Raw genomic sequence first — 27,569 nt, 5'->3', positions numbered from 1 at the left:
GGCAGCTTGTGTTTCACTCTGAACTTCCCCCTGGTAGAAGAAGACTCCTCAGTTAGACGCTGCAGTTTCATTTTGGTGCAGGCAAGATTTACGGTATGTTGGCATTTTGTGTTTTAGGCTAAAGAAAAGTAACTTTCCTGTCTATGGTGCAGCTCTGTTCAAATAACACAAATGAAGAACAAACACCTTTAGACAACACATTTAACACATCTGTTCCAAAAGAGACTCTGTCAGTCACTGCTCCTCAGTTTTATGTATCGCCCTCTGCAGCTGCACTGCTACCAATTACCCAGCGTGAGTGATAGGCGGTGGTGTGGAGAGCTCGGGCATACACCGGGGTCACCGATGCTACGTCTCAATTAACCACACCGCCACACATGGGATCTGCCGTGGCCCTTATCTCGTATTTATAGAATAACACAGAGACAAACACGGAGCAGCGTCAAGAGGCCAGACCCACAAGGTCAGCCGTTGTTACCGCTGATATTTGCAGCTGCGGCACAGGGAGAGCGACGGGGAACCCGGGGCTGGAGTGAAAAGTTTAGATGGAGAATGTGAGCAAGCTTTAGGAATTTAGAGTTGGGGTTCAGTTTCTTTGCTTGTTACGTTTATGCTAAATAGAGGAGGAGGGAAGGAAAAGCCACAGCAGGTTTATTTTGTCCAAATCCTTGTTGGAGAAGTCAAATTTGTAAAATGTTTGTACTTGATTAGTTTAGCATGAGGGAGCATTAGGGCCAAAGTCGTAATATTATGAGAATTACATGGTAACTGAGGAGAAAGTTTTTCGTGTAATATCACTAATATTATGCCTTTATTCTCGTATTACAACTTTATTTCTCAAAATCTCCCTTTTTCCCCTTTAAATGGATCAAATAAGAAGTTTAGGTTTCAGGTTGGTGAGTTCTAAGAAACACCAGATTCTGAGAGACAGACAGATAATAAGCTTTTCTTGCCGAGCTCCAGGTGCTCAGTGTAAATTTCATATCTGCCTGTTTAATATAAAGCCGGAACCAGGGGACAGTTTTCTTACCTCGTACAAAGAGCGGGAGGAAACAAGTCGCCCTCGCTCTGTGCAAACGTAACACAACCTGCCTCTAAAGCTTCTAATAATAAAGGCATTATATCTCATTTGTGTTATTCATATAAAAGCTGAATTGTAAAACCACTTGGAGTCTCCACCAGTTGCTTGGCAACCTCACTGTTGTGACAGAGCTGTGTGTGTTGACCTCTTCACACAGAAATATTTCCTGAAATATTAAACTACTCCTTTAACAGTTGTCACAGTTAACTTGGTTATGCATGATCAGCTTTTTCTGGGGTTTGACGACATCCACTTACAACTCGTTTATTTTTCTACAATAACGGGAAAAATCATTGAATAAACCCTGTTTAAAGATTTAAGATATAGCAATGCTTTATTGAAATGTCTAAAAACACCAGACCTATATTTTACATGTATTTTATTGACTTTACATTTAACTAAATGTTTACATTATACAACTCCCATGATCCCACACTGCTTTAAGACCTCATTAAACTCTTCTGTTATTGTTTTATTGAGAGGCTCCACTGGCCAAAGTTACATATTGTACATTTAAGCAACGTCTATGAGAACATGGTCTTACACAGACTACACTTACACAGTATTAAAATATTCCTTCTATCCATTTTCTACACCAACATACTATTGCATAGTCATGGGAGCCTGTCCCAGAATGCACTGCGGCAATAGATGAGGTTTATTCTGGCCGGGTTGCGAGTCAATTACAGGACCTGCATGTGTTAAAATATTAAAACCCCTAAATCAATTTTATATTCAGGGAATCTTACTCATGAACGCTGTTGCAGTGAATATTACCATGTAACACTCTATAAAGTACTTGTAAACATTGGCATGTACTGCACACGACTGCTCTACTCGTCTTATCAAAGTAAACAACAGCTGTTGTGTCCGGTAACAAAAGAAATATGGCAATTTCTCCTCTGAATAATCTCCCCCTTGCACATGAGCCCCAACGTAATGAGCTTCGGCAGATTAAAAATTGTAATCCGTGTGCTAATGGCCGTGGCATTTTTTTGTCTTCATTATGGAGATTTAATGCAAACAGAGGAGCTTTCAAATTACGTTTTATGACGAGTGAAGCGCTATCAAAGCTTGCATTAGCAGGCTCGTTAGGTGACTCTTAAGACTCTGTGGGCTTCCATTTGCATCTTAAATCGAAGAACTAACAGCAGAAAACCCACAGAGCCTATGCAGATCGGTCTAATTACAGTAGCGTGCGTCTTCCTGAACCTCCGTATAATGGTGTCTGCGTCTGACAGGAATAGCTGCATCACATATGATAATGTGCAGCAGTTGGAATAAACTGAAAAACAAGGTCGAGCCCCGTGTTCTACCTGTGATAGCGGAATGCAGCGCGATTTCCAAATGTGCTGTGAATACTGAACAAGCTGCTATACAATGAGCAATTGATTGGATTCATATTCCGCTGCTGCCCTGTAACACTCTCTCACAATTACCTTTCAGGAGCTATGAAGGGATGTGGATATGGGTGAGATGAAGGCTTACGAGCCAATGCAGAAAAGCTGAGTGGTGTCAGCCACAAGTTGTTGTGTTAAAAGGTTAAAGTTTATGTATCATCACATGTGACAGACAGACACACAAAGAGTTGTGACCTGGTCTATTGAGATATTCCTCCAACTTAAAGGACCATCATGAGCATTTTTCCCTTCTTTTGGATACAAACTATTAGAGCGTTATGTTTACGTAAAAGATTATGGGTGCTGGTTAAAATAAGTACTTCACCAATATTAGAGTATTATGTAAAGATGGACAATGCATCTCCACTTCCTCAGTAATGAAGCTGAAATATCCCCGGATAGAGCTGCTGGCATTTAGCGATTTTTTTACGTCATTTGGAGCCAGAGTCTGCGAAGAAGTGATCTTGGTGTGCAGCCTTGGAATCAAGGTCCCGCACTATACATGGGCTCGACCAATCGCAAGCCAGTATCAACCGCCAATCATGACATTTCACCCGTTTTTATAGCATCAAATAGATAACTTATAGTGACACTAAGTGGAGTGCATACCTCCATCAAGACCCAGATGTCCCGTTAAATTCAGTCAAGACGCTTTAAATTGTACACAAATATCAATATAATATTTTAAATCAATATTCATGATCTCGCAATGTTAAAGAAAGTGATACAAATTTCCTGGATCCACAACATATTTAATCGCTTCTTCTCTGACCCGTATCGTATCCTGCCACTAAACTCCGTGGTAATCCGTTGGGTGGTTTTGTTTAATCCTGTTTACAGACAGAAAACCAAAAAGCACCAATGAAAACAACCTCTTTGGCCGAGGTAAATAAAATCAAACTTAACAGGAACATGAGCTCTTGAACAAACTTTAGCTTGATAAGAAATATCTTCTTTTGTCCATATCCCATCTACTAACATGGAGGAGGCAAGGTCCATGACCTATACTGCAGCAAGTAGGAAAAACATCTCGTCTGATCTCTCACCCTTAAATTTAAAAGCGTCAATCCTCATCGTTAAAAAAACAATTAGACCTACTGCGCTTTGTGCTTTGACATGATCCGCCATTTTCTCTACGGTTTCCTTGACCTTGTGCAGACGAGTTCTTTTTAATTTTAAAAGATTCTTTTAGACGTCATTATGTGCTATGAATGAATTCAATAAGCTGTTGTTCGTTAACCTTGAATGTGAGAGCGTGAATAAAAGCACTAAATGTGCTTTGGGACATTGTTACTGCAGAATTCATCATCCCATCAACTGCATTTGTATTGTGACAAAAGATTATTTAGTGTATGTAGTAAAAACTACAAAAATGTAGTGACACAAAGAAAACGCCTCACGGAAAATACAAAGATCAAGTAATTAATAACCCTGGGTGCAGTAAAATGCAGCAGCATCTCTTGGTCAACAAAAATAAGTGGTACTTAGATGCAGGTTACACATTAAATTGCACAATAGATGACTTTAAGTTCCTGGTTTGACATCTACTAATAGCAGCACAAAATGTTTTCAGGGTATAAGTGCATTAATTCATTAAAACGTTTATTTCTGTGTCCACTTCTACTCGATTATAGCGCAGCCGGGGATACTGCAGCTCAGTGACCTTCTACCTCCCGTCTACCTCCCAGCAGCGCAGAGGAGAGAGGAAACAGGAGAAAAGGTATTCGCTCTTAAACTGGCCTTGACAGGGCTGACTTTTCAAAAGGAAGAAAAAGCACTCGCCTGATGAAATGCTGCAAGAGAGAAAAGAACAAAGCATTTGGTGCTTTCATTTATTTAAATCCCTGTTTTGTTTTTTTAAAAAGCGAAAAGTCAGCAAGTGAAGAAATGGGCAGGATTTTTTTTTAGAAGGGACCAGAAAGAGGAAAGCAGATGCTAACACCTCGGGATGACAGGATGCAGCCAACAACACATTATTCTCATTATCTGCAGGTAGCACGAGCATTAAAAGTGCTATCGAAGAGACTCTACTGGAAGTTCAGTCGACCCGCGGACGGCTTTAATGGTGTGAAATGTGCCACGGTGCAGTAACACTTCCAGTGATGTACAGACCTGTCGGGAAAATCGCCAAAATCAGGTCAGTTTTGCACTCGAGGCAAATGGACAACTCTGGCCCAGACTGATTTAATCAGGGTCTGATTTACAACCTCTAACCACTTAATGTCTCACTGCCACATTCACATCATACACTCGTTTGTTTTCCTATCAAAGAACTACAGCAGATCTGTGGAGACGAGGAAACTTTTGGATTGGAAAGTTTTTCTCAGCTCGCTCTCAGAAACATAATGACCATGAGTGTAAGAGGAAGAGAGCAAAGAGAAATCACCTGTTATTGTACCAAACACTTCCCTGCAACGAGTCCTGTGATATTATGGTGTAAAGACAAGGTTCTCGACTACTTATAACCAGCAGTTTCTTGAGCTTTTTTTATGCTTTTATTTCCTAAAATCACAAAATAACCAATTCAATTTCAATTAAATTACATTTTATATGTAAAGCACCGAATAATAGTAGAACATAGAAGGTTGAGACCTTAGAAATTATAGAGAAACACAACAGTTTCCACAATGAGCAGCACAAATGGAGAAGTTGAGGTAACAAATGCATGGACTAGTTTCTTAGAATCCTTCTGTTCCTAACTTTCATAATAAGAGTCATTCCTGAAGTTGAACCAAGTTATTAGATTCATCAGGCTTCATAAATATGTACAGCTGGGTGTCGTCTGCGTAACAATGGAAGTGTACGTGATGCTTTCTGATGATGTTGCCTAAAGGAAGCATATATAAGTTGAAGAGTATCGGTCCAAGGACAGGACCTTGTGGAACTCCATGACTAACTTGTGTGTCCATGAAGGAGTCATTGTTTACATTAACAAATCTGATAAGTACGACTTAAACCAGCCTAGTGCTGTTCCTTTAATCCCTACATGTTGTTCCAGTGTCTGTGACAGAATCTTATGGTCTCTATACTGGTCCTGATCCAGCAGGACAAGCATAGAGACAAGTCCATTATCTGAGGCCATGAAAAGGTCATTAGTAAATTTTTAACAGAGCTGTTTCTGTGCTGTGGTCTGAGTCTGACTGAAAGACATGTGGTCTAAGATTGAGAAAACATTTCTGCAGCTGTCATCTCCACGGCCTTCTGTAATAATCCACTAATGGTCAAGTTTCACGGTAACATACTTAATGCATCAGATCACACTCTGGCTCCGAGTCACAGACGGGCTCAGATCCAGCCAACAGTCACACACACTCTCACTCTCACACACACTCACACACACCTGGACTTGCACCAGTAAACAACGACCTGGAGCGGCGCCAGCAGCTCCATTGTTTGAGATTTGATCAGCTGTGCCGCTGCTGTGACCCAAACCCATTCTGCACCAGGGGATGGAGGAAGGTTTGTCCTCCGCTCTCAAATTAAACCAGAGAGGTGCATCAGATTAGACATTCTGAGCAGCCATTAGCAGCCGTGTGCAGGGGAATCACGCAACACGCAGCAAATAGGATGGACGGTGAGAAGGAAAAAACCAGAGAGCGCCCTGGAAGGGAATTTATAATCATTAGGGATTCTTAGAGATGGCCTCAATTCATGTGTTGGTCAAATATGAAAGAAAAAAATCCTATTTACATTTCATATAATACTCTGCTTCTACCAACTACCATGAAAACAGTCACGGATCACGTGATCTTGCCTCCAGCCTTAATATATCTATGGCTACTTCAGCGGTAATAGACTCATGGGAAATAAACTCAGTGGCTCTGTTTTCTCCACCCATGACACTGTTGGAATAACTAACATTTTGACCCAAGGTTATTATTACTTGTTGTTCTGGGGCACATGAGGCGCATGTTTGAGGATTGTCTTCCGCTAAATTCGGTAAATATTAGATTAGGTCCTTCGGGGAAATTTGCTGGAGTCAGAGAAATTAGCGTTTCTTTATTATTGGTGATTAAAACCAGCAAACGCTGTTCACCTCGTACATGTTGACTGTTTCTACGTACTTCAAAGTAAAGCTAGCAGCTGAAAACATGAATTCAGACATGGGTGGAAAAGTTCATATTCACATTCAAATATATTCTAACAAATTGTCATATTCCTTCAAATTAAATTTTTGGAAAACGTTACAGCTCTAGAAACTAAATACTAGTATGTCCTGTTGTCATTGTAAGCATTTTATTATATTATTATTATATTACATACGAACATTCAGCTACGAGCACCACTGTACTTTGTATACAGCACATTTGCCTCTATTGACTCAAAGGCTTGTGAGAGTATGATTTAAGTCACATTTTTAAAGTCTTGAGTCCAGTGTTAAACATCAAATGTGTGAACAACAAATCATCACAGTCATCACATCCAAATCATGTTTAAAATCACAGTGTCCTGCCTCAAGCCATTTACAAGTTTTAGGCTGGAAGTGATCAGTAGTTTATTGAAATACTGTGTTAATGTCAAATTGTGGTTGTGATGTGAAACAACAGATTTCATGTTAAGGTTAATTACTATTTATCAGTGAGTTCACTAAACTCAAAGTATTGTAATGATGACTTCTGATGTGAACTCATACTCATCTCCTTTGATTTCACACACTTGCCCTTTCCTGTTAACATTTTATTGCCGTTTTTATGAATAATTTATCCCCCTTTGTTTCCTTAAATGATGGATACGGGTGCCGGAGAATGTTCCCCTGCACCTTTTAGTCAGATAATCATTTTCTCTGCTCTCCTGTGAGGATTCTTCAGTGGCTTTTCATCTCTTATTTCCCTGGTAACTTATAGATCAATGCATTCTCAGTTTTTTCAGACCCACCTTTTTTGTGTGCGTGTGTTTTTTGTGCTGAGATCGAAACGCTTCCAAAGGTTGATGATGCAGAAACACAACTGATCCATGAATAAAACAGTCGGGTCCGATCCATACTGAGCAAGAAAATGAACATTGGGCCACATGTATACACACACACACACACACACACACACACACACACACACACACACACACACACACACACACACACACACACACACAGAGCGTATAGGCACACAAGCACAAATGCTTGAATAATATATAAAAGGTCAATGATAATAAGATGTTCTGTCGATGTACGTTTATTGGAGTAATTACACTTGTCCCATCGTTTCACCAAGAATATTCCCCGTCCTCCTCCCTCATCGACCCTCTGTCTGTCCTGGAGGCTTTATCTCTCTGCTCCTCCTCTCTGCTCCTCCTCTCTGCTCCTCTCTCCTCCTCTCTGCTCCTATCTCCTCCTCTCTGCTCCTCTCTGCTCCTCTCTGCTCCTCTTCTCTGCTCCTCTCTGCTCATCTCTCCTCCTCTCTGCTCCCCTCTGCTCCTCTCTCCCCCTCTCTCCCCCTCTCTCCTCCTCTCTCCTCTTCTCTGCTCCTCTCTCCTCCTCTCTGCTCCCCTCTGCTCCTCTCTCCCCCTCTCTCCTCCTCTCTCCTCCTCTCTCCTCTTCTCTGCTCCTCTCTGCTCATCTCTCCTCCTCTCTGCTCCCCTCTGCTCCTCTCTCCCCCTCTCTCCTCCTCTCTGCTCCTCTCTCCTCTTCTCTGCTCCTCTCTGCTCCTCTCTCCTCCTCTCTCCTCTTCTCTCCTCCTCTCTCCTCCTCTCTGCTCCCTCTGCTCCTCTCTCCTCCTCTCTCCTCCTCTCTCTCTCCTCTCTCCTCCTCTCTGCCCCTCTGCTCATCTCTCCTCCTCTCTCTCCTCTTCTCTGCTCCTCTCTCCTCTTCTCTGCTCCCCTCTGCTCCTCTCTCCTCCTCTCTCCTCTTCTCTCCTCTTCTCTCCTCTTCTCTCCTCCTCTCTCCTCCTCTCTGCTCCTCTCTGCTCCTCTCTCCTCCTCTCTCCTCCTCTCTCCTATGTGGACCTCGTCACAGCAGAAAGTGGTTTGACAAAGACACTTCGCCTCCTGTCATGATTATACTCTCACTTTATTAGGAACACGTGCGCCTCTGTCGAACCACATGACAGTGGTTCAGTTCATAAAGTCAAACTGGTTTGGTCAATATCAGCTTTAACTGATATTGACCAAACCACAAAATACCTCATTTTCTTTTCTTTTGTTTTAGTTTGACTTCAGCTGAAGGTGTTGTGATTCCATCGGGCTCCTACTGGTATTTTAACTTTGAATAAACACCCAGTTCTTTATAGTGAACCTCAAAAAAACAAATGATAACACAGCATTGATGAAACAATCATTCGTGCTCCAGGTTTTAGATTATCAGATAATGTTGTCTAAGTTTAATATTAATATTAATATTTACCTGTATTTAGCTCAAACATACAGAACTAATGTGAGCTGTGAGCAGAAATCAACAGGAACTCTGGTTCCTTCTGTTATTTCCCCTCCAGCCTCCATTTCCACTGGCTCCAGTTACCTCACCTCTAAAATTCACTTTCCCTTAAGACACCTTTATTGTCCAGCAATAAAGTAGATATGTATTCATGTATTTAGCATCAGAGTGAATTCAGTCATGATGAAATGAGTGAAACAAGCTCCAAACAGCATCACAAGACAAATCTGTGTCTTTATCAAAGCCCTAAAATCGTGTCCGATGTTCCCTCAGCACCAAACCTGCTCTGAAGTACGAGACATGGAGAGCACGTCTCAATCCGCCCCAAAAACAAAAACCTCAGAAGGAGGTGGAGGAGGACGTGGAGGAGGTGGAGGAGGTGGAGGAGGTCTCTTCAACCTGGAGCAGAGAAAGAACAATCTGAAAGAGGCTTCAAACCTCTTAAGACTCCACATGACAGGAGGTCTATTTTCTCTCAATCTTCCCCACTCCACAGGAAGGTGTGTGTGTGTGTGTGTGTGTGTGTGTGTGTGTGTGTGTGTGTGTGTGTGTGTGTGTGTGTGTGTGTGTGTGTGTGTGTGTGTGTGTGTGTGTGTGTGTGTGTGTGTGTGTGTGTGTGTGTGTGTGTGTGTGTGTGTGTGTGTGTGTGTGTGTGTGTGTGTGTGTGTGTGTGGGATTGTGTGTGTGTGGGATTGTGTGAGTTGCAGGTTGAAGTCTGGGTCAGAGGCAGGAGGTGGAGTCACTTCACGTTGTCAGATCCATTGATTAAAAGAGAGAACGTGAGTGTTTAAAGTTTTTTCAATAGCTGAAAGTAGCAGGTAACTAATCTGATCATTGTTGTGATGTGTGAATGAAATGAGGTGGAAGCACCAAGAGCTAATTAACTGAGTTAAACACTTGACTTTATCTTTATTCTACCGTGTCAGATGGTGTTTGTTTGTTTGTCAGACAGATTATTCAAAATCTACACAACAGGTTTCTACAAAACCTGGTGGAAGGACGAGTAACACACCAAGAAAGATCCCACTGAAGTTTGACATGGATCCAAACAAAGGGACGTGTTCAGGATTTTACTTTCACTTTCTTTCGCCGTTTTCCCAGAGAATAATTATTGGATCTAGATCGAGTTGTATGAGCTGTTCTAGTTTAAAAAGTCCTGGATGCTCCCCTCTCCTCTGCAGCCATAAAGAAAGATGAGTACATATAGATGGATTAATGCATTGTACGGATCCATGGAGGAAAACTCTAAACTCTTTCTTTCAAACCAGCGTAATAACGTAAACTTACATTGGACCGATTAAAAATGAGGCTGCCTCTGCTTCAGAGATGTGACATGTTTGAGGAACAGGTGACAGCGATCACACGTGAGGACACAAAATCATTACACAACCCTGACATGAACAAAATGCAGCGTGTGTGCGCTTGTGTGTGTGTGTTGTTGTTGTCACAGTGAACCAAATATAGAAGTCCCCTGGTCTCTGGAGAGGCCATCAGGAGTCTCCTCTCTACTCCGGCTCTGCCCACTTCAGTTGATGAACCAGACTCAGACGCTTTGTTCTTTCACCTCCTGACAAGAAACATGTTGTGAATCTGTAAACAAGTGTTTTTGCTGCTGTTCGACGCGACGGACGCAGGGGAAAAAAGGACAGAAATTCACAGAAAGCATCAGAAACTTACAGAGGATTGTTGTACAGATCACGTCAGAGAAAAAACAACTAAAAGGAAATATAAATGTGACAGTTAACTTCTTTTTCTTTAAACTAATCTAATTTATAACTTGTTTTACAATGTGAAGAGTCACAGAAAACTTACATCTCATTAAATCTGCACTTTAAGGTTGAATATAAAAAAGTTGTCATCTTCATTTTGCTTTAATGTTCATTTATTCGTCCCTGAGTTGTTGTTTTTTTTACATGTAAGTGACTTTAAGCAGCTGGAAACCGTCCTCAGTCACTGTTTGATTCCCGGATGACTCATGTTTACCTGTGAGCGTCCTCCGAGGAAAAGAAAAGACGGCGTCAGTTGTTTCAGCCGCCGTTCAAAGCTCCGCCTCCTTTGAACCCAGCTTCCAAAGCGCTGCAGCAGCTGGAGGAGCGGTGACTCCTCTTCATCAGGAGCAAACGGTGTGATGATGATGATACAGAGCTGCAGATGGAGGAGGTCGGTGTAGACGATGGGTCGACTAAACACTGGACATGAGGAGAAAACCCTTTTTTCATGTTTTTAAAGAGGCTCTCGTTTACCTGACGGGGACCTCTAGTGGTCATGTGACGCAACTTGACCTCTCGGGCCTAGCTTCACATCATGTATCGTACCTGCGGACACTTTTAAACACGACCACGACTGTAACCAAGTTGTTTTAGTGTTTAAACCATGGACTGTTTATAAAGACGAACGATATGACAACCCCCCCCAAAAGTGAGGCCAACTCATCTTGATTGCCCCCTGGTGGCTGGCTGCAGTATAGGTCATAAATCCCACCTCCTCCACGTTAGCAAATGGGACATGGACGAAATGAAAAAGTAGTAGTAGAAGTATTAGTTCTTATTACATGTGGAAACTGCTTTGAATATGATTAATTTACACATCCACATGTATAAACACATCAGGGCCCAGGTTTAGAAATATATGAAGTCCTCTTTTATATGTATGTTTGATGAAATGATGTAAAACCACCAACATGTTATGACAAAATTCCAGCAGCTCTGCCCTCAGGTCGGGCGTCTCCTTTCAGAGCAGCATGGGATCATAACACAATGCAAGAGATGAATATGACATTCTCTGCATATCTCTGCCACTGAAGACGTTTCTGTCTCAGATGTGAACTGATGGCGGTGAATAGCCAGAGGTTCCCAGCAGTGCATTGTGGGGTGTTTGGGTATGAAGGGCCTTTGTGCCGGGAGCCCGGGGGCAGCGGTGCGAGGCTCTTTTAGGGTTTGATTTATAATTGAAAGCTGTGTTTACATCCGCTCTCCAGCCTCCGTGGCACAGAGTGCAGTTCATAGCCCGACGGAGGAGGAACCCAGAAAACTGAAGCCATTAATTTTTTTTTTTTTCACTTTGAGGAAGGGGCGAAGGGTTGGGTGGTCATGGAGCCCGGTGTTTACATTTGGTTGTACATCATTGTGTACACTGGCGCTGCTCTGAAAGGACAGCGAAGGAAATGTTAAATCACCTCTGACAGCTGAGAAATTGACCACCTCTCGGCTCCAACACGTTGCATTGTGGGAGATGGTGGTGGAGGCTAATGAGCGATCATTAAAGCCGGTCTGCTCGGTGTAATCACAGTGACACACCGGCCATTCAGCGACTCGGCTGGTGTCAGAAATTCATTATGTCAAAGTGCAGTGCAGCCGATTTGTCTCAAATACAGGAGAATGTGTAAATATCAAGATGAAAATAGCATCCTGGGTTAACAGATGTAATATACAAGTGCAGTTTCTCATTATAGACTGGTTCGGGGCAGAATAAAGGAAATGACTTGTTGCTATATGGAAATCAGTTCTTTGTTCAAAAAATCTGATATTTGTACGTATGTTAGTTCAGAAACCTTTTGTTTATATTCATAAAAACAATAACAATAGAACTCAGTAGAGCTCATACCTCCCCCGAGACCACACTATATCTATTATATCTAATCACAGTGCCCCAAACTTCACACACTCATAGATATCAACTCACTAAATATCCCTGATTTTCTTTTTTCACCTGCTCCTCAGAAGTTCCCATTTACCGAGTTGTCACCTTGTTGTTCTGATTTCTGTGTTTTCCTTCCACCAAGTTTTGTAGGAATCTGTTTGGTTTTGTTTTTTCTGTAATCTCGTTTAAAAAGATTCAAAATAAGGTACAAATTACCACTGAAACCAGTGATTACATCCTGGGCAGTCAGAGGTAATCAGTGGTTTCATAATATAATGCTTCTGCAATCCTCCTCAGTACAAGTACTGTTACTAGTTAGAGAGCAGAGCCTCCTGTCAGTGCTTCATGTTGAACTGTAGATCCCTGTAACTTTGTGTATCATGTGTCCGACAGTATTCGGCGCTCAGCTAATTCATAATGAACGACCCCGGTGGCATCAGAGTTTCCAGGAAATCAGTGTTTCTTTCCCTCAGTCATATTCAACAGAAGCTGCTCCCCCAGATGTGCCGACAGTGATCGGTGTCTGAGGTTATAAAGTATTCATGCAGCTCGTCAACATGCTGCCAGCACAATTACCTGTTTTGCAGCTGGACGGATTTACACCACTCTCATCCAGTTTCTGTGTATTACCTAACCTCCATGTCTAATTTAAAGGTGCACCCCCCCCCCTTCCCCCTGACTCTCTGTCTCCCTTTCACTGCAGCACACGCTCTCCAAGTTAGAATCATCTCACCCACTGCAGCATCCACCACGCTGTGACCCGGGGTCGGGACGCACCCCAAGGCCCCTGCAAATATTGCATCTAATTAAATCGTGTTATTGCGCAAATATTATTTATTTAAATTCTGCACTAAATTGTCTCTAAACCGTGTAATGGCTTTCCTGCTGCTCTGAAAAGCCTCGGCGGTGCCATTAGAGGCTCAGTTCAGAAAACTCCACCTGAGTTCCCCGAAGACAACAGCGACTCCCCCTCGTTTGAGATGCTCGCTGGAACACAGGGTCTCAGACATTACGGCCACTTAGAGGAAGATTGCTGATGTTAGTAAAAACAAAGGAGGGAGGGAGCGACTGGGAGCAATTTCCCCCAATCGTGCTTTATTTATTTAATTGTAAACGTGAGTCTGAAAGTAAACAACACAACGTGCACAAGGGGAGGGGGGGGAATCTGCTGCCTCGTGATGAATAAACCAGGAAATATGAGACTGATCACATGACAAATATCAAAAGCAAAAGATGTTGATGTTCACTGAGCCGCATGTAAACTCTTAAACTGGGTGGAATTGTCCTTTAAAGGTTTTCCCATCAAACCCAGTTCAATGTGCAGGTTTCTGTTCCTTTAAAAAAGCAGAGGACGCCATCAAGTGGTTACTCTGGGCTCTACATCCGGTATTTATGTCCACAAGGAGGTTATGTTTTCACCCCCTGTCCGCTTGTTTGTTTTGTTATTAGGGCCCGAGCACCGACGGTGGGAGGCCCTCTTGAAATTGTAAGGATTATTCTTATCTTTTCGTCAAAAGCCATAATAGTGGCGTGGCGTCAAAGTTCATCAACTTGCTGTGACACACGAAATTGCTGTAACTTCAGTGTTCGAGGTTCAACCTCCCTCAAACTACATTTGTGTATCAACACTCCCCCCCTGAAAATATTCATATGGTTTTAAGGAATTATTAAGTTATTTTGCCAATGGGCGTGGCAAAATAACTGACTAGCGCCCCCTAAAGGGCAGCCCCGACACCACGATTGGCCGACATGTACAAAAATCGATGGGGACATGTGTCTTTTCATAACAAACAAATAAGTCTCTTGGATAGATATGCTAGACCAAACAGGAAGCCCACCATTTTGGCTTTAGTGGTATATTTTTTTATATCTATGTTTTTTTCATTTTTTTTTCTAGGAACAGTACAACAATAGTGCGGCTTTTTTGTGGAACTGGTATATATATTCATATATACCAGTTCCACAAAAAAGGCGTTATGGCGGAGCGTTATGGAAAACGCAACAGGAAGTCGTCAATTTTTGACGTTTTGACGACACGTTCGACGATCGAAATAGACGTCATCTAAAAACATGACGATTTTTAGTTTTGCCCTGAACAGATCAGTCTGTGCGTAGTGATACTGACAGCGCTGACGTGATGGCGTGGAATGTAGTGCGTGATTAGTGGCCGTGTTCTGAGCCGTCTCCCGGTCCCCCTCCGCGGCATAATCAGTACAACAACAGTACAACACTACCACCTGGTGGACAAATGCGGAAACTGTAGAAACAGTCTGTCTCTAACAATTACTATAATAACAATGATTTATAACAATAATATCTAAATTCTTACAACATATTTAATTTAGATTGAAGTTAATGTTGGCTCTTCTTCTTATTATTATTCTAACCCAAATGATTTGGCTTTTTGAGCCTTCAACATGCTCAGAAGTGGTGAAAATTGTATCTATATTGACTCATCGTCACAGCGCCACCTGCTGGCGACAGAAAGTGACATGTTTTATACTTTGATGCACTGCTCCTGGTTGCTTAACAATATACAGCTCAAATGAGCTGAGACAAGTCATTGGACCATGGTCAGAATTGTGACATTTCCTCAAACCGTGTAAACATTGCGTTGCGGCGAAGGATCATCCTTCGCCAAAGGACACGATGTTGTCATAACTCCAGTGTGCATTGTCCTATCACCACCAAACTTCTGTCACATGATCAGAGTCCAAGCCTGAACAGCTCTATGTGTCAATATTTCCTCAGTGTCATAGTGTCCCACCTACTGATTCACCATGAAACAGGAAGTACTTTGTAAATCCACTCTGCATTATCCAACCGGCCCCGAACTACTGACCTATGATCACAATCCTGACCTGAACAGCTCCATATATTAATATCAGTGCAGGGTCATAGCGCCACCTATTGATCAGTGTGAAAATTGATTTGTTGTAACATTGTCCAATTGACACAAAATTGCTCACGCTACATCAGAGCCCCAAAACGCATGCAACGCAGAGACATGCGCTTGGTCATTGATCGCTCTCTCCACTAACCGCAACAGGCTTCAAAATGCATGAGCTCGGGCACGTTAGTGCTACAACGTAGCCCTAGTTTATTATTGTTATTTTCTGCTGTAAATATCCCGGAAGTTAGCACAGTTAACATTAAGATCAACACCGTATAAAAATCATATTAATATATTTCAGATAATATGATATTTGATTGATTCGATTTAAATAATAAGTCAACCTCAAGCTCAAAAGACTAATTCACTGTGTGGCTGTTCTATTCATAAACACTGTGACACAGATATCACACGTTTCATTATTATTAACTTATTTGTAATTTAATTATCCAGGAAAAAAAGTAGATTTTCAAGTAATCCATTCAGCACGTTTTCATCTTCCAGTTCTTTTAAGTTTATAAAACTATTTCCTGACAAACACCTTGTCTTCAGATTCCCTCAGCTTCTACCTCAGCACGTTCCTTCTGGTAGAAGACCTCCACTATAGATGGAAGCTCAGTCCTGACGCAGCAGGAGTCAGATCTCGCTCTGACGTGTTCCAGGATTCCTCTGAGACCTCCAGCTCGTCTCTTCCTGTCGATGAAGAGGACGGAGCAGCCGGAGCGACACAGCAGCTCCTCTCTCTCCAGCGCCTGCAGGTCTGCCAGGTACAGCAGAGGATCGTGGTCCATCAGCACCAGGTTGAACCCTTCACTCACATCAGGCTCCAGATGTGAGCGTAACGCTGGGACGGCCTCGGCTGAGCTCGACGTCAACACCTGGAACTGAGGACGTCAGAAAATCAGTTAGATTTGAATTTCCTGTTTGATAACCAGTCTTTACTTGAAGCTGTAATGTACCTGATGGTGTTTGAATCCAGACACAAGTATGACTTCCTCCCCCAGCTCTGCTGTGAGGGGGTCCACCTCCACTGTGATCAGTCTGCCAACAGGGGGCAGCAGACGCAGCAGGCGGACTGAGCTGTAGCCACAGTGAGTCCCCAGCTCCAACACCCGAGAGGGACGGACCCGCTTGACCACAGCATCCAACGCCTCACCTGGGTCAGAGCAAACAAGGCTTTAGAAAACCAGCCTCATCAACATCACACACACACACACATTACAATACAAGGAAACTGTACAGGGAGTAAACTAAATACATCTATACATAAATGAAGCCTAAAAACAATACAAGCAGAAGTACATTTCACAACAATGTGATTCATCTGGTACTTTGGTCCACAAGTTTTCATTTGGAAGAGACTGAAGAAATCTCGTATAGGAAGGAAAACAAGCCTGTTTGTTTTATTTCTAGTGTAGTTGTTGTTTTGGATCACAAGTAGACGTCATCGTGCAGAGATGGACACGTTATAATCATCATATTACAATAATGTTTAAAAAATGACAGGTTCAAACTTGCTACTTATTTAATTGAAAGGATTAAGGTTTAATAAAACAAGAGAATAAATGACAAAGACTCCTGGTTAAAACATGGAAGCAGCATTTTCATTTTCTAATGATTTTCTACTAAACTGTGGGCAGAACTTAAAATTTACATTTATTCCATAAGTGTCAAAGTTATTAATGTCATATATACAATGGGTGGAAGTTAGTGATGAATATTAGGATTTCTAAACCCATTTGACCTTTAAATTATGTCTGTAAATAAACTACAGGTTCATCATTGCATTAAAAAAAATAATTTTACTGCTTTAAATACATATATTGTTTATTTAAAATTAAACCAGATGAAGAAACTGCTGCTGTGGCTAAAACAGACAGGGGAAAGAGCGCCACTCTCTGGACACTTCACGAACAGCAAACCTCTGATAGCAGCAGCATAAGCTTTGTTTACTGCTTCAGTTCCTCATGTTCCTGCACCGCAGATGCTCACGAGATTCAAAGATTCACATCTGTGTCACAGAACATTGCTTGCTTTACAAGTTTCTTTGCGGCTTTTTGAAGTTCATAAATCTCTGAACATTTCTGTGAAGCGAGGTTTGGATGTTTTTTAACAACTTTCCCAGATGCTGATGGTTTGAACATGTCGGCCACTGATTCATCACTTAACAGAACAAAACTGTGTCAGACTCGGACGCTTCCACTGGATCTGCACCTGAATTCAAGCCTTTAGGTCATAGGACGTCAACAACTTTACGCTCCTGAGGAAAAGAACATCCACACAGGTCACAGATTTCAGATTCTACTGGTCTGAAAAGTTAAATATCACAACGACAGTTCCTCACAACTTTAGATGCATTTACTTACCTATTTCTGGACCAATGGATAAGGAGGGGTGCGTCTCAGCGTAGAGGTCAAAGGTCTCCAGGACACTGTCCACTTTGCCGTGGGTGCAGTTGGAGAAGACGAAGGAGTGTGTGCTCCGGACACACACTCCCCCCCGCCGCAGCAGCCTCAGCACCCAGCCCAGAGCTCGGAGACACAGCGAGGACAGTTGGACGTGGTAACGACGGGACGCCATGACGATGGCAGGAAGCAGCGGCACGGAAACGGCAACCAGCCACATTTTAATGGCTGCTGGGGAAACGGGGAGAAATCTCAAAAACCTGTGAACACAAGATGGAGAGAATGAGGTAAAACTGTTTGATTTCAGAGAAGTGACACATTGGTTATTGATTTATCTCAACAAGAAAAGTCTTGATCATCAATTTGAGCTTATTGAAGATGGTTCCTGTTGGATCCAGATTATCATTATCAATGATTTAATACAAAATCACTTGTCATATATAATAATGTAGTAATATAATATATGTGAGATTATTCTATATATACATAATTTAGCAATTATCTTTGGCTGAAATTTTAATGCTTAACTGTCTTAGAATGTTCAAACTTTTATTAGTTGTTTGTAAAATACGAGGAAAACATTGCTCTTTATCGCCTCCTGCTGGTAAAATGAGGTTCTTTCAAAGCACAGGACTGAGTCTGCAGTTGTTGTTTTTTTAAATCAATCTGCAGATTTCCAGTCATCCTTTCAGATATTAGCCACTCTGTTGTTTTTACATTTTAATAATTGTATTGTTCCCTGAATGGATGTGAAGCTCTTTGGAAAATCAACTTAAAACATAGAAAATTCATCAAACCAGTATTTTGTTTTAGGGTAAACAACAAAATAAGCTTTTTCCTAAACTTGAATGTAAAATATTATTTTGTGAGCTGAATATAATGTTGATTTATTTATTTCTGTCATGGAAACAATTTTGCGGAACAACCATATTCATACTTTTAATATCAAACCGAACATGACACAATGGAACAAACAGAAACAGACCATTTCTGCAGAGATTTATCTCATAACAATTATTTATCAAAACAAACGTTCAGGTTTAAACATGAATTATGACTTTTAGAAACATTATGTTGAAATCAAACCTTTACAATGACTTCATGTCCGACTTTGTCTCGATGTTTATACAGTGGTCATATGAATAAAGACCTTTGTGTTTCAGTCCAAATTAATAACAATACACACTCTTTGTTTGATAGAAACATGAACACGAACAAGGAAACTTTTAATTGTGAAAAGTGACAGAGGAGCTTCTCACCCTGTAGCTGCTCCAGGATCAGTCCTGTCAAACACAGGTGGGACTGTCACTGTGTCTCCTGTCAGTCAAACACACGAGCAAACACGTGGCAGCAGCTGGGAATCAAACCTGGATCGTTTAACCTCTGAATCAAATCCTGAGAGAAAAGAGTCCAACGAGAAGGAAAAGCACGTTAATCCGATTCCACTCTCCAGGAAATAGACGCCCTCAGAGGAGGCGTGGCAAAGTCCAGTTGGAAACACGCACACAGGCTCCTCCCCCTGCTTCTCGGTGATGCTGCGTGATTCCACAAGAGGGCAGCAAACATGTAGAAATACAACACGCATGTGGGAAACTGGTTCTGCAGGAAGAGTTAAAACTGGCATCATCTGCCCTTAAAGCCTGTAAGATATGAAATGTATCTGACTAATTAATAACGAATATGTATAAATACCTGCTTATATATTTATATCAGTCTCTCTCTATATACACTACCGTTCAAAAGTTTGGGGTCACTTAGAAATTTCCTTGTTTTTCAAAGAAAAGCACTGTTTTTTTCAATGAAGATAACATTAAATTAATCAGAAATACACTCTATACATTGTTCATGTGGTAAATGACTATTCTAGGTGGAAACGTCTGGTTTTTAATGAAATATCTACATAGGTGTATAGAGGCCCATTTCCAGCAACTATCACTCCAGTGTTCTAATGGTACATTGTGTTTGCTAATCGCCTTAGAAGACTAATGGATGATTAGAAAACCCTTGAAAACCCTTGTGCAATTATGTTAGCACAGCTGAAAACTGTTTTGCTGGTGAGAGAAGCTATAAAACTGGCCTTCCTTTGAGCTAGTTGAGTATCTGGAGCATCACATTTGTGGGTTCGATTATACTCTCAAAATGGCCAGAAAAAGAGAACTTTCATGTGAAACTCGCCAGTCTGTTCTTGTTCTTAGAAATGAAGGCTATTCCATGCGAGAAATTGCGAAGAAACTGAAAATTTCCTACAACGGTGTGTACTACTCCCTTCAGAGAACAGCACAAACGGGCTCTAACCAGAGTAGAGAGAGAAGTGGGAGGCCCCGGTGCACAACTCAGCAAGAAGACAAGTATATTAGAGTCTCTAGTTTGAGAAATAGACGCCTCACAGGTCCTCAACTGGCAGCTTCTTTAAATGGTACCAAAACGCCAGTGTCAACGTCTACAGTGAAGAGGGACTTCGGGATGCTGGCCTTCTAGGCAGAGTGGCAAAGAAAAGCCATATCTGAGACTGGCCAATAAAAAGAAAAGATTGATATGGGCAAAGAACACAGACATTGGACAGAGGAAGATTGGAAAAAGTGTTATGGACAGACGAATCAAAGTTTGAGGTGTTTGGATCACACAGAAGAACATTTGTGAGACGCAGAACAGGTGAAAAGATGCTGGAAGAGTGCCTGACGCCATCTGTCAAGCATGGTGGAGGTAATGTGATGGTCTGGGGCTGCTTTGGTGCTGGTAAAGTGGGAGATTTGTACAAGGTAAAAGGGATTTTAAATAAGGAAGGCTATCACTCCATCTTGCAACGCCATGCCATACCCTGTGGACAGCGCTTGATTGGAGCCAATTTCCTCCTACAACAGGACAATGACCCAAAGCACACCTCCAAATTATGCAAGAACTATTTAGGGAAGAAGCAGGCAGCTGGTATGCTGTCTGTAATGGAGTGGCCAGCGCAGTCACCAGATCTCAACCCCATTGAGCTGTTGTGGGAGCAGCTTGACTGTATGGTACGCAAGAAGTGCCCATCAAGCCAATCCAACTTGTGGGAGGGGCTTCAGGAAGCGTGGGGTGACATTTGTACAGATTACCTCAACAAATTAACAGCTAGAATGCCAAAGTTCTGCAATGCTGTAATTGCTGCAAATGGAGCATTCTTTGACGAAAGCAAAGTTTGAAGAACAAAATTAATATTTCTAACCTTGTCAATGTCTTGACTATATTGTCTAATCATTTTGCAACTCATTTGATAAATAAAAGTGTGAGTTTTCATGGAAAACACGAAATTGTCTCGGTGACCCCAAACTTTTGAACGGTAGTGTATAAAATAATATAATCCTTCATTAGGCCCAAAAAATAGATGTCAGTGAAGTAATGATACATAAACATGCAATACATACATACAAATGGGATATAAAAAATATTGAAAATATACATAGAACAGAACTAATCTATACAGTGTAAAGTTATATATATATATATATATATATATTCATGTGTTATTATAACTATACTGTCCCATCCTCCTGCCACTGCACTTTATTCTTCTACTTTATCGACCCATGATATTCTCTTTGAAGTCGGAGGTGCGTATACATGTCTTTGTATTTTTCATATTTTATATCATTGCCTATATTTTACAATATTTTGTACTTTTACTTGCTATTTTATTTACCTATTTATGTCTAACTCAACTCTTTTACTTTTAGACCAACAAGAATGACAGAAACTATAATTTACTCCAGAGTCGAACTGATCAAAGCGTGAGAAAATATGAATAAACAAATATTAAAAGATGCAAATGGTGTCAGTGAATGGAGGTGACTGACACACACGCACACACGCACACGCACACACGTTTGTACATCTTAGTGAGGACACTCATTGGCGTAATGCATTCCCTAGACCCTAACCATAGGGTAAGGGTTAAGTCTTAACCCCCAAACAGGGTTAGGGTTAAACAGTCCATTAAAGGGGGGGTCACAAAGTGAGGACTGGCCAAAAGACCCTCACTTTCCCAAAACGTCCTCACTCCGTAGGCTGTCGACTCAAACTGGTCCTCACAATGATAGCTGTACAAGAAACCATGATTGTCAGGTATAGTGAACACTGATATATGGGAATTTAACCATCGATCATATTGTTGCATCACACAACTCATCCAGTTCAGCTGCATGTTTCCTGAGGTAAGGTCCTGTCAGTTGTCTAAATAAACTAATAACTTTTAATTACCAGGTTTTTTGAAAAAAACGCAATGTGCTTGAACGAGAAGAAAATTCCAAAATATATTTAATGGTGTGTGTTCAAAGCTATAGAGCTAAAGTAAGATTTAGGTGAAAGGATCTATTGGCAGAAATTGAATATGAAATAATCCTACTGATGTTTTCACTATTGTGTTTCATCTAAATTAAAATACAGAGTACAAATCCAAAAACCCAATTACACAAAAACAAAGTCCAAACAAAAGATCATAACCTAAATGAAAAGTCCAAAAAGTGACTGCTATATAAAGCACTATATCGTGAGCATATCGGAAAAAAATAAAAAAGCTTTCACACACTATTCAGCGCATTTTGTCTGCATCGAAGAATGTACAACAACGTGGAAAATCCCAAAATAAATTTTAAATGTTTATTTTGCAGCTTTAATGTAAAAAACAAGCTGGATGATCATCTTTAAATGTGGAAATAAACTTCTGAAATCAGCAAGTTTCCAAAATCCACCCTGAAACACATTCATAGACCCAGGACAGATATGATACAGAGTTTGATGACATCAAATAACCCTGAGGGAGATGAGTGAATACAAAGAACTCCTGCCAGGGAGGATTTACAATGCAAAGCAGCCAGACCAATGGAAAGAGGAGTTATCATGTTGACTCCTCTGAATTATTTTATGATGTTGCTGTAAAGCTGCTGTTTTTGGTCGAGATCAGGAAACACACAACATGCTGGGGCTGAGTTGGTGCTCGGGCCTAGAAGGACTGGATCTGAGACCTGTGGGGCAAATTGTGTCTCCATGAACACATCCATGTTGTAAAGATGAACACTGGATACCTGAAGGCAGGCTTCAATATCCAGTGGGGTTACATTGTCAGAATGGTTGTTATAATGAAAATAATTTATAGATGAAAGCATTATAATAATAATAATACAATTATTGTTAATAATACTCATCATTTCTTTTTCTTCTCTTTTCATCCTTATTTCCATCTGATCTACATATTGGATGGAATTAGAGGTGATCACAACATTAAGAGATAAACATTTCAAACATCCCTGTCACGGAGGTATCATTGGATCCACGGTGTGAGCAAGTCAAACAGACATTCATTCACTCACCACCTGCACAGGGGTGGAGGCAGAGATACGATCAGAACTATCTGCATAGTGAGAAGAGGAGGGGCTGGTGTTACATGCTACATTAGAACTACTTAAGTTAGGTGTTAGTGGTGAACACTGGCACAGACAGTCCACAGAGCAGCATCAGGATGGAAAGGATCTTCATTGGTGTCTTGTGTCTCTCAGGTCAGTGAATTTCACTGTTTGTATGATGTCTAACAGGAAATCTGAATATAGAGATTAATTTGAGTCCTCATACATAACAAAAATAACTGGTCTCATCCTCAGGGTGCCTCACCTTCTCCACCTGCCTCCTCCGTCAGTACCACTTTGTGTCTGATGCAATGACTTGGACTGAAGCTCAGAGCTACTGCAGAGAGAATTACACAGACCTGGCCACTGTTGAAAACACTGAAGAAATGAAGAATCTTAAAGACACAGTTTCCGCTGCTGGTCACAGCTCTGAGGTTTGGATTGGCCTGTACAGTGATATTGACTGGAAGTGGTCAGATGGGTTCAATGAGAGTGGAGCTGAATATATGAGGTGGAATGATAGTGACCCAAACAATTTCAAAGCCAATCAGCTCTGTGTGGGCATGAAGAACAATGGAAAATGGCAGGACAAACAATGCCATAAGAATAGAAGATTTGTCTGCTACAAAGGTAATGTTGTGCTTTATATTGATCTTTACGATACAACATAATGTATAAAATGTGATTTTGAAAACCATTGTGTGACTCAACTATCCCTCTTTTGTTCTCAAACTTAACTGCAGGAACATTAGAGGATCCTAACTTTGTGCCAGTGAATACAACAAAGAATTGGACTGAGGCTCAGAGGCACTGCAGAGAACACTTCACAGATCTGGCCACTGTGAGGAACAACGATGACAACAAGAAGATACAGAGGTTGAAACCTAACAGATGGGCATGGATCGGTTTGTACAGAGATCCTCAGATTTACTGGTCCGACGAGAGTAACTACTCATTCAGCTCCTGGCATCAGGGTCACAACCCACTTCGCTCGATGAAAGTCGTATGTGGTGTTGCAGATTTGAAGAAGGGAGGAAACTGGAGGTTGTTTTCCTGTGAAAAAAAAATACCATTTGTCTGCTACAGCAGACAAATGGTGGGCAATGGATGGTGCTTCCTTGAGTGAAAGAGAGAGAACACATCCTGACATTAGAAAAACAGTTATTGTCTCAATAGTGATTCTTATAACATTAACGCATTAATGAATATTTGGATGATGTTTGTTCTGTCTATTGCTTCTTTACAGTGAGAGAAACTAGAAACGTCTTGTGATGTACTTGTATGTTATCACTTCATTAATCTGCTCTGTGATGGTTCTTCAAGACAAACGGACACTTTGGAACATTTTGACTCTGTCTGGTTTCAGACTCCTTCACTAATTCTCCTTGTGAATGAGATTTCAGCTCTTAGCTCTCAGCAGTTTTTTTTGTCAGATTTAAAAGCAAAATTACAAAAAAAACTTTAAAAATGCACTAGTTTTGGTTTTATGGAAACCCCTGTTTTATAGAAAATAGATTGGTAAGATTAAGTAGACAGACAAAAAATGTGTAAACTAATAAATGAATCAATAAATATATGTTTATGCAACATGAATAAATGACTTATTTGTTTTTCTATTTTCTTTTTGACATAAAATACCTTGAGCAGCACACATTAGTAACTTCATTAAATATATGTATTGAAATAGTGACCAGCAGAGGGTGGAAGAGCAGAGAGGTGGGTGGAAAAGAGGAGAGAGAGGGGCGGGGGAGACGGAGGGGAGAGACAGACCAGGAACAGTTGGGTACACATCATATTTAAGCTCTGTCCGACTAGTTGTTAAAATGAGAATGATAAGAGTGATATGCATGCAATGATGTTATTAATCATAATCACACTTGTTGTTGTTGAGTGTCAGATCTGGATTCTGCAGCTCTAGAGTCCGAGATACAAAACTGTGGGAGAGAAAAAACACAATAATTATGAACTATGTCCTGTTACTTCATTTCCATTTCTTCTCTTTTCTACTTATTCTCATCTGACGGATCTGCATATTGGAAAGAACGGGTGAAATTTCAGTAGAGGTGATCACAACATTTATGAATAAACGTTTCAAACATCCCTGGTTCACAGGTTTCCTTGGAAGAAAGTTTCCTCTGAAGAAGCTGAGTTGTTGCCTGGAATGCAATTCATGGGCGAGTGTCTGATATTGTCATATTGTTGCATCACACAACTCATCAGAATCAGAATTCTTTTTATTGCCAAGTATATTTACACATACAGGAAATTGCCTTGGTGTGGTTGGTGCATTTGGACATAAAAACAACAATCGGACATAAAACAACAATATATACAGAAAGAACAATAAGTTATGTTATGGGCACGTAGGTGCTAAGGTGCAGTGATTGGTTCCGGGATAGTGCCAATAATATATAAGTTATAAATTATGTGGGGGGCAGAGTCAGTGTGATGCAGGGGCTTGTTTGTGAGCCCCACTGCCATGGGAAAAAACTGTTCAGGTGGCGCGAGGTTTTGGTCTTGATGGCCCGGAACCTTTCTCCGGTCATCCAGTTCAGCTGCATGTTTCCTGAGGTAAGGTCCTGTCAGTTGTCTAAATAAACTAATAACTTTTTATGAAGAACATAATTTGCTTGAACGAGAACTAAATTCCAAAATATATTTAATGGTGTGTGTTCAAAGCTATAGAGCTAAAGTAAGATTTAGGTGAAAGGATCTATTTGCAGAAATTGAATATGAAATAATCCTACTGATGTTTTCACTATTGTGTTTCATCTAAATTGTACAAATTGTGGTCTTTACCCTAGAATGAGCCCTTTATATTTAAATACTTTATATGTAGATAGGGAGCCGGTCTGGAAGGGAAGAGATATGTGAGGGGTACTCAGCTGCAATATGCAACTTCACCACTAGATGTCACCAAATTCTAATTCTGAATATTTAAATGTGCATGTTACTGAATCAGGAATTGGACATGGATGTTTGATAGATCATTGGCCCCTCTGTGTAAATTGTGGCCCCTGATTTATGAAAATACTTCACCAGCCTCTGGAGAACAACCCCCAAGCGAGCTTGTCCTTAATATTGAACTCATTACTTTTCTCTTCTGGACAGTCTGACAGGTCTTGACTGTGACCTGACAGACATATTCAGCCAGAAGTGACCACACTGACAGACATGTTGGTCTAATGTGGATTTTTCCTTTGATGCAGAGAAACCTAGGTGGAGGTTTTCAGGTTGTTTGTTTGCCCCATTTTTATGAACACATGTCAAATTCTGTACGAAGCTTCATTTGGACTCAGAGATGAACTGAAACGATGTTGGTGACTGAAGGTAAAATGTCAAGGTCACGGTGACCTCATGTTCTTGTGAATGTGATATATCACAAACACCTTCAGGGAATTTTGATACATCCAACACAAATATTCACTTCAAGGATGATTTGATTACAACTGAAAGTAGTTCAAGGTCATCGACTTCAAAAAAAGCCTTTTTTGCCTCGTTAATGTCCCGTTTGTTGTATAACTGGACACAAATGCTGCCAAAGAAACAGAACCAAACAAGAAGTGCAGGGAAAAATACTTAATCAACAAATTAAATTGCTCACACTCAGAAGGCTGGTTCGAGAACTCAGGTGATCCAAAAGCTGAAACTCCAAACAGAGACACAGGAGCTGGACTGAACAGAACCAAAGTGAAGAGACGACCTGACACAGACGGAATAACTGAACCCAGGTGAAACACATGAGGTCAGGTGCACACAATCACAAGATCGAAGTGACCAACAATGACACATGGGGGGACCAGGGAGTGTAGGTCACAATGAAACAGGAAGTGGCACAACATGGACATAACTAAACTGAGGCGAGGGACATTCAAGGAAGGGGAAGATTAAAATACAGAGTACAAATCCAAAAACCCAATTACACAAAAACAAAGTCCAAACAAAAGATCATAACCTAAATGAAAAGTCCAAAAAGTGACTGCTATATAAAGCACTATATCGTGAGCTCATCGGAAAAGAACAAAAAAGCTTTCACACACTATTCAGCGCATTTTGTCTGCATCGAAGAATGTACAACAACGTGGAAAATCCCCAAATAAATTTTAAATGTTTATTTTGCAGCTTTAATGTAAAAAAACATGTTGGATGATCATCTTTGAATGTGGAAATAAACTTGCTTCCCACACTTTGTGTTGTGATTCGCCGCTGCTGCTATTTACATCAGAACGACAGGTCGGGCTGTTCCTCTGCCCTCGCTCCTCCCGCCTCTCCACCACGAGTAACTGCATGAAAAGAAGAATTTGTGTCAGTTAGTGTCGCTGCAAATTTTGGTGGAATTTCAGGTTAACGGCTGTTCACTGGAATCTGCAGGCAGCACAGAAAACTGCCAGGAACTGCCGGGAATTGACGCG

The 27,569-nt window shown here is 41.1% G+C and overlaps 2 protein-coding genes across 3 annotated transcripts; one reads left to right on the top strand and one right to left on the bottom strand.

Moving 5' to 3' along the window:
- Window positions 1-15,597: 15,597 nt before the first annotated feature.
- LOC118112368 (transmembrane O-methyltransferase) lies at window positions 15,598-19,252 on the bottom strand. Of its 2 annotated transcripts, XM_035161618.2 has the most exons (4): window positions 19,045-19,252; window positions 17,747-18,045; window positions 16,340-16,536; window positions 15,600-16,264 (listed from the first exon to the last, which is right to left on the bottom strand). In XM_035161618.2, exons 2-4 carry the CDS (start codon window positions 18,003-18,005, stop codon window positions 15,929-15,931), a joined length of 792 nt encoding a protein of 263 aa, XP_035017509.1. In that variant the 5' UTR covers window positions 18,006-18,045; window positions 19,045-19,252; the 3' UTR covers window positions 15,600-15,928. The 2 variants fall into 2 exon arrangements, with proteins under 2 accessions (XP_047196540.1, XP_035017509.1); XM_047340584.1 differs by lacking the exon at window positions 19,045-19,252 and having other exon boundaries at window positions 15,598-16,264; window positions 17,747-18,040.
- Window positions 19,253-23,178: 3,926 nt separating this feature from the next.
- LOC118112417 (macrophage mannose receptor 1-like) lies at window positions 23,179-24,750 on the top strand. Its single transcript, XM_035161706.2, has 3 exons — window positions 23,179-23,310; window positions 23,413-23,787; window positions 23,901-24,750. Exons 1-3 carry the CDS (start codon window positions 23,274-23,276, stop codon window positions 24,281-24,283), a joined length of 795 nt encoding a protein of 264 aa, XP_035017597.1. The 5' UTR covers window positions 23,179-23,273; the 3' UTR covers window positions 24,284-24,750.
- Window positions 24,751-27,569: the final 2,819 nt, after the last annotated feature.

This window comes from Hippoglossus stenolepis, chromosome 7 (assembly GCF_022539355.2).
Source record: "Hippoglossus stenolepis isolate QCI-W04-F060 chromosome 7, HSTE1.2, whole genome shotgun sequence".
Taxonomy (NCBI): Eukaryota; Metazoa; Chordata; class Actinopteri; order Pleuronectiformes; family Pleuronectidae; genus Hippoglossus; species Hippoglossus stenolepis.
Note: the sequence above shows the minus strand (reverse complement) of the source record. Positions and strands in the feature narration are given on the sequence as shown.

What these genes read in the sequence shown, in the direction of transcription:
- LOC118112417 (XM_035161706.2), top strand. Translation starts at nt 23,274, where the DNA reads ATGGAAAGGATCTTCATTGGTGTCTTGTGTCTCTCAG. An exon ending in TGGTGTCTTGTGTCTCTCAG is followed by an intron (nt 23,311 to 23,412) that starts GTCAGTGAATTT and finishes TCTCATCCTCAG; the next exon opens with GGTGCCTCACCTTCTCCACC. An exon ending in AAGATTTGTCTGCTACAAAG is followed by an intron (nt 23,788 to 23,900) that starts GTAATGTTGTGC and finishes ACTTAACTGCAG; the next exon opens with GAACATTAGAGGATCCTAAC.
- LOC118112368 (XM_035161618.2), bottom strand. Translation starts at nt 18,005, where the DNA reads ATGTGGCTGGTTGCCGTTTCCGTGCCGCTGCTTCCTGCCATCGTCATG. An exon ending in ATCCATTGGTCCAGAAATAG is followed by an intron (nt 16,537 to 17,746) that starts GTAAGTAAATGC and finishes GCTCTGACCCAG; the next exon opens with GTGAGGCGTTGGATGCTGTG. An exon ending in CTGGATTCAAACACCATCAG is followed by an intron (nt 16,265 to 16,339) that starts GTACATTACAGC and finishes TGACGTCCTCAG; the next exon opens with TTCCAGGTGTTGACGTCGAG.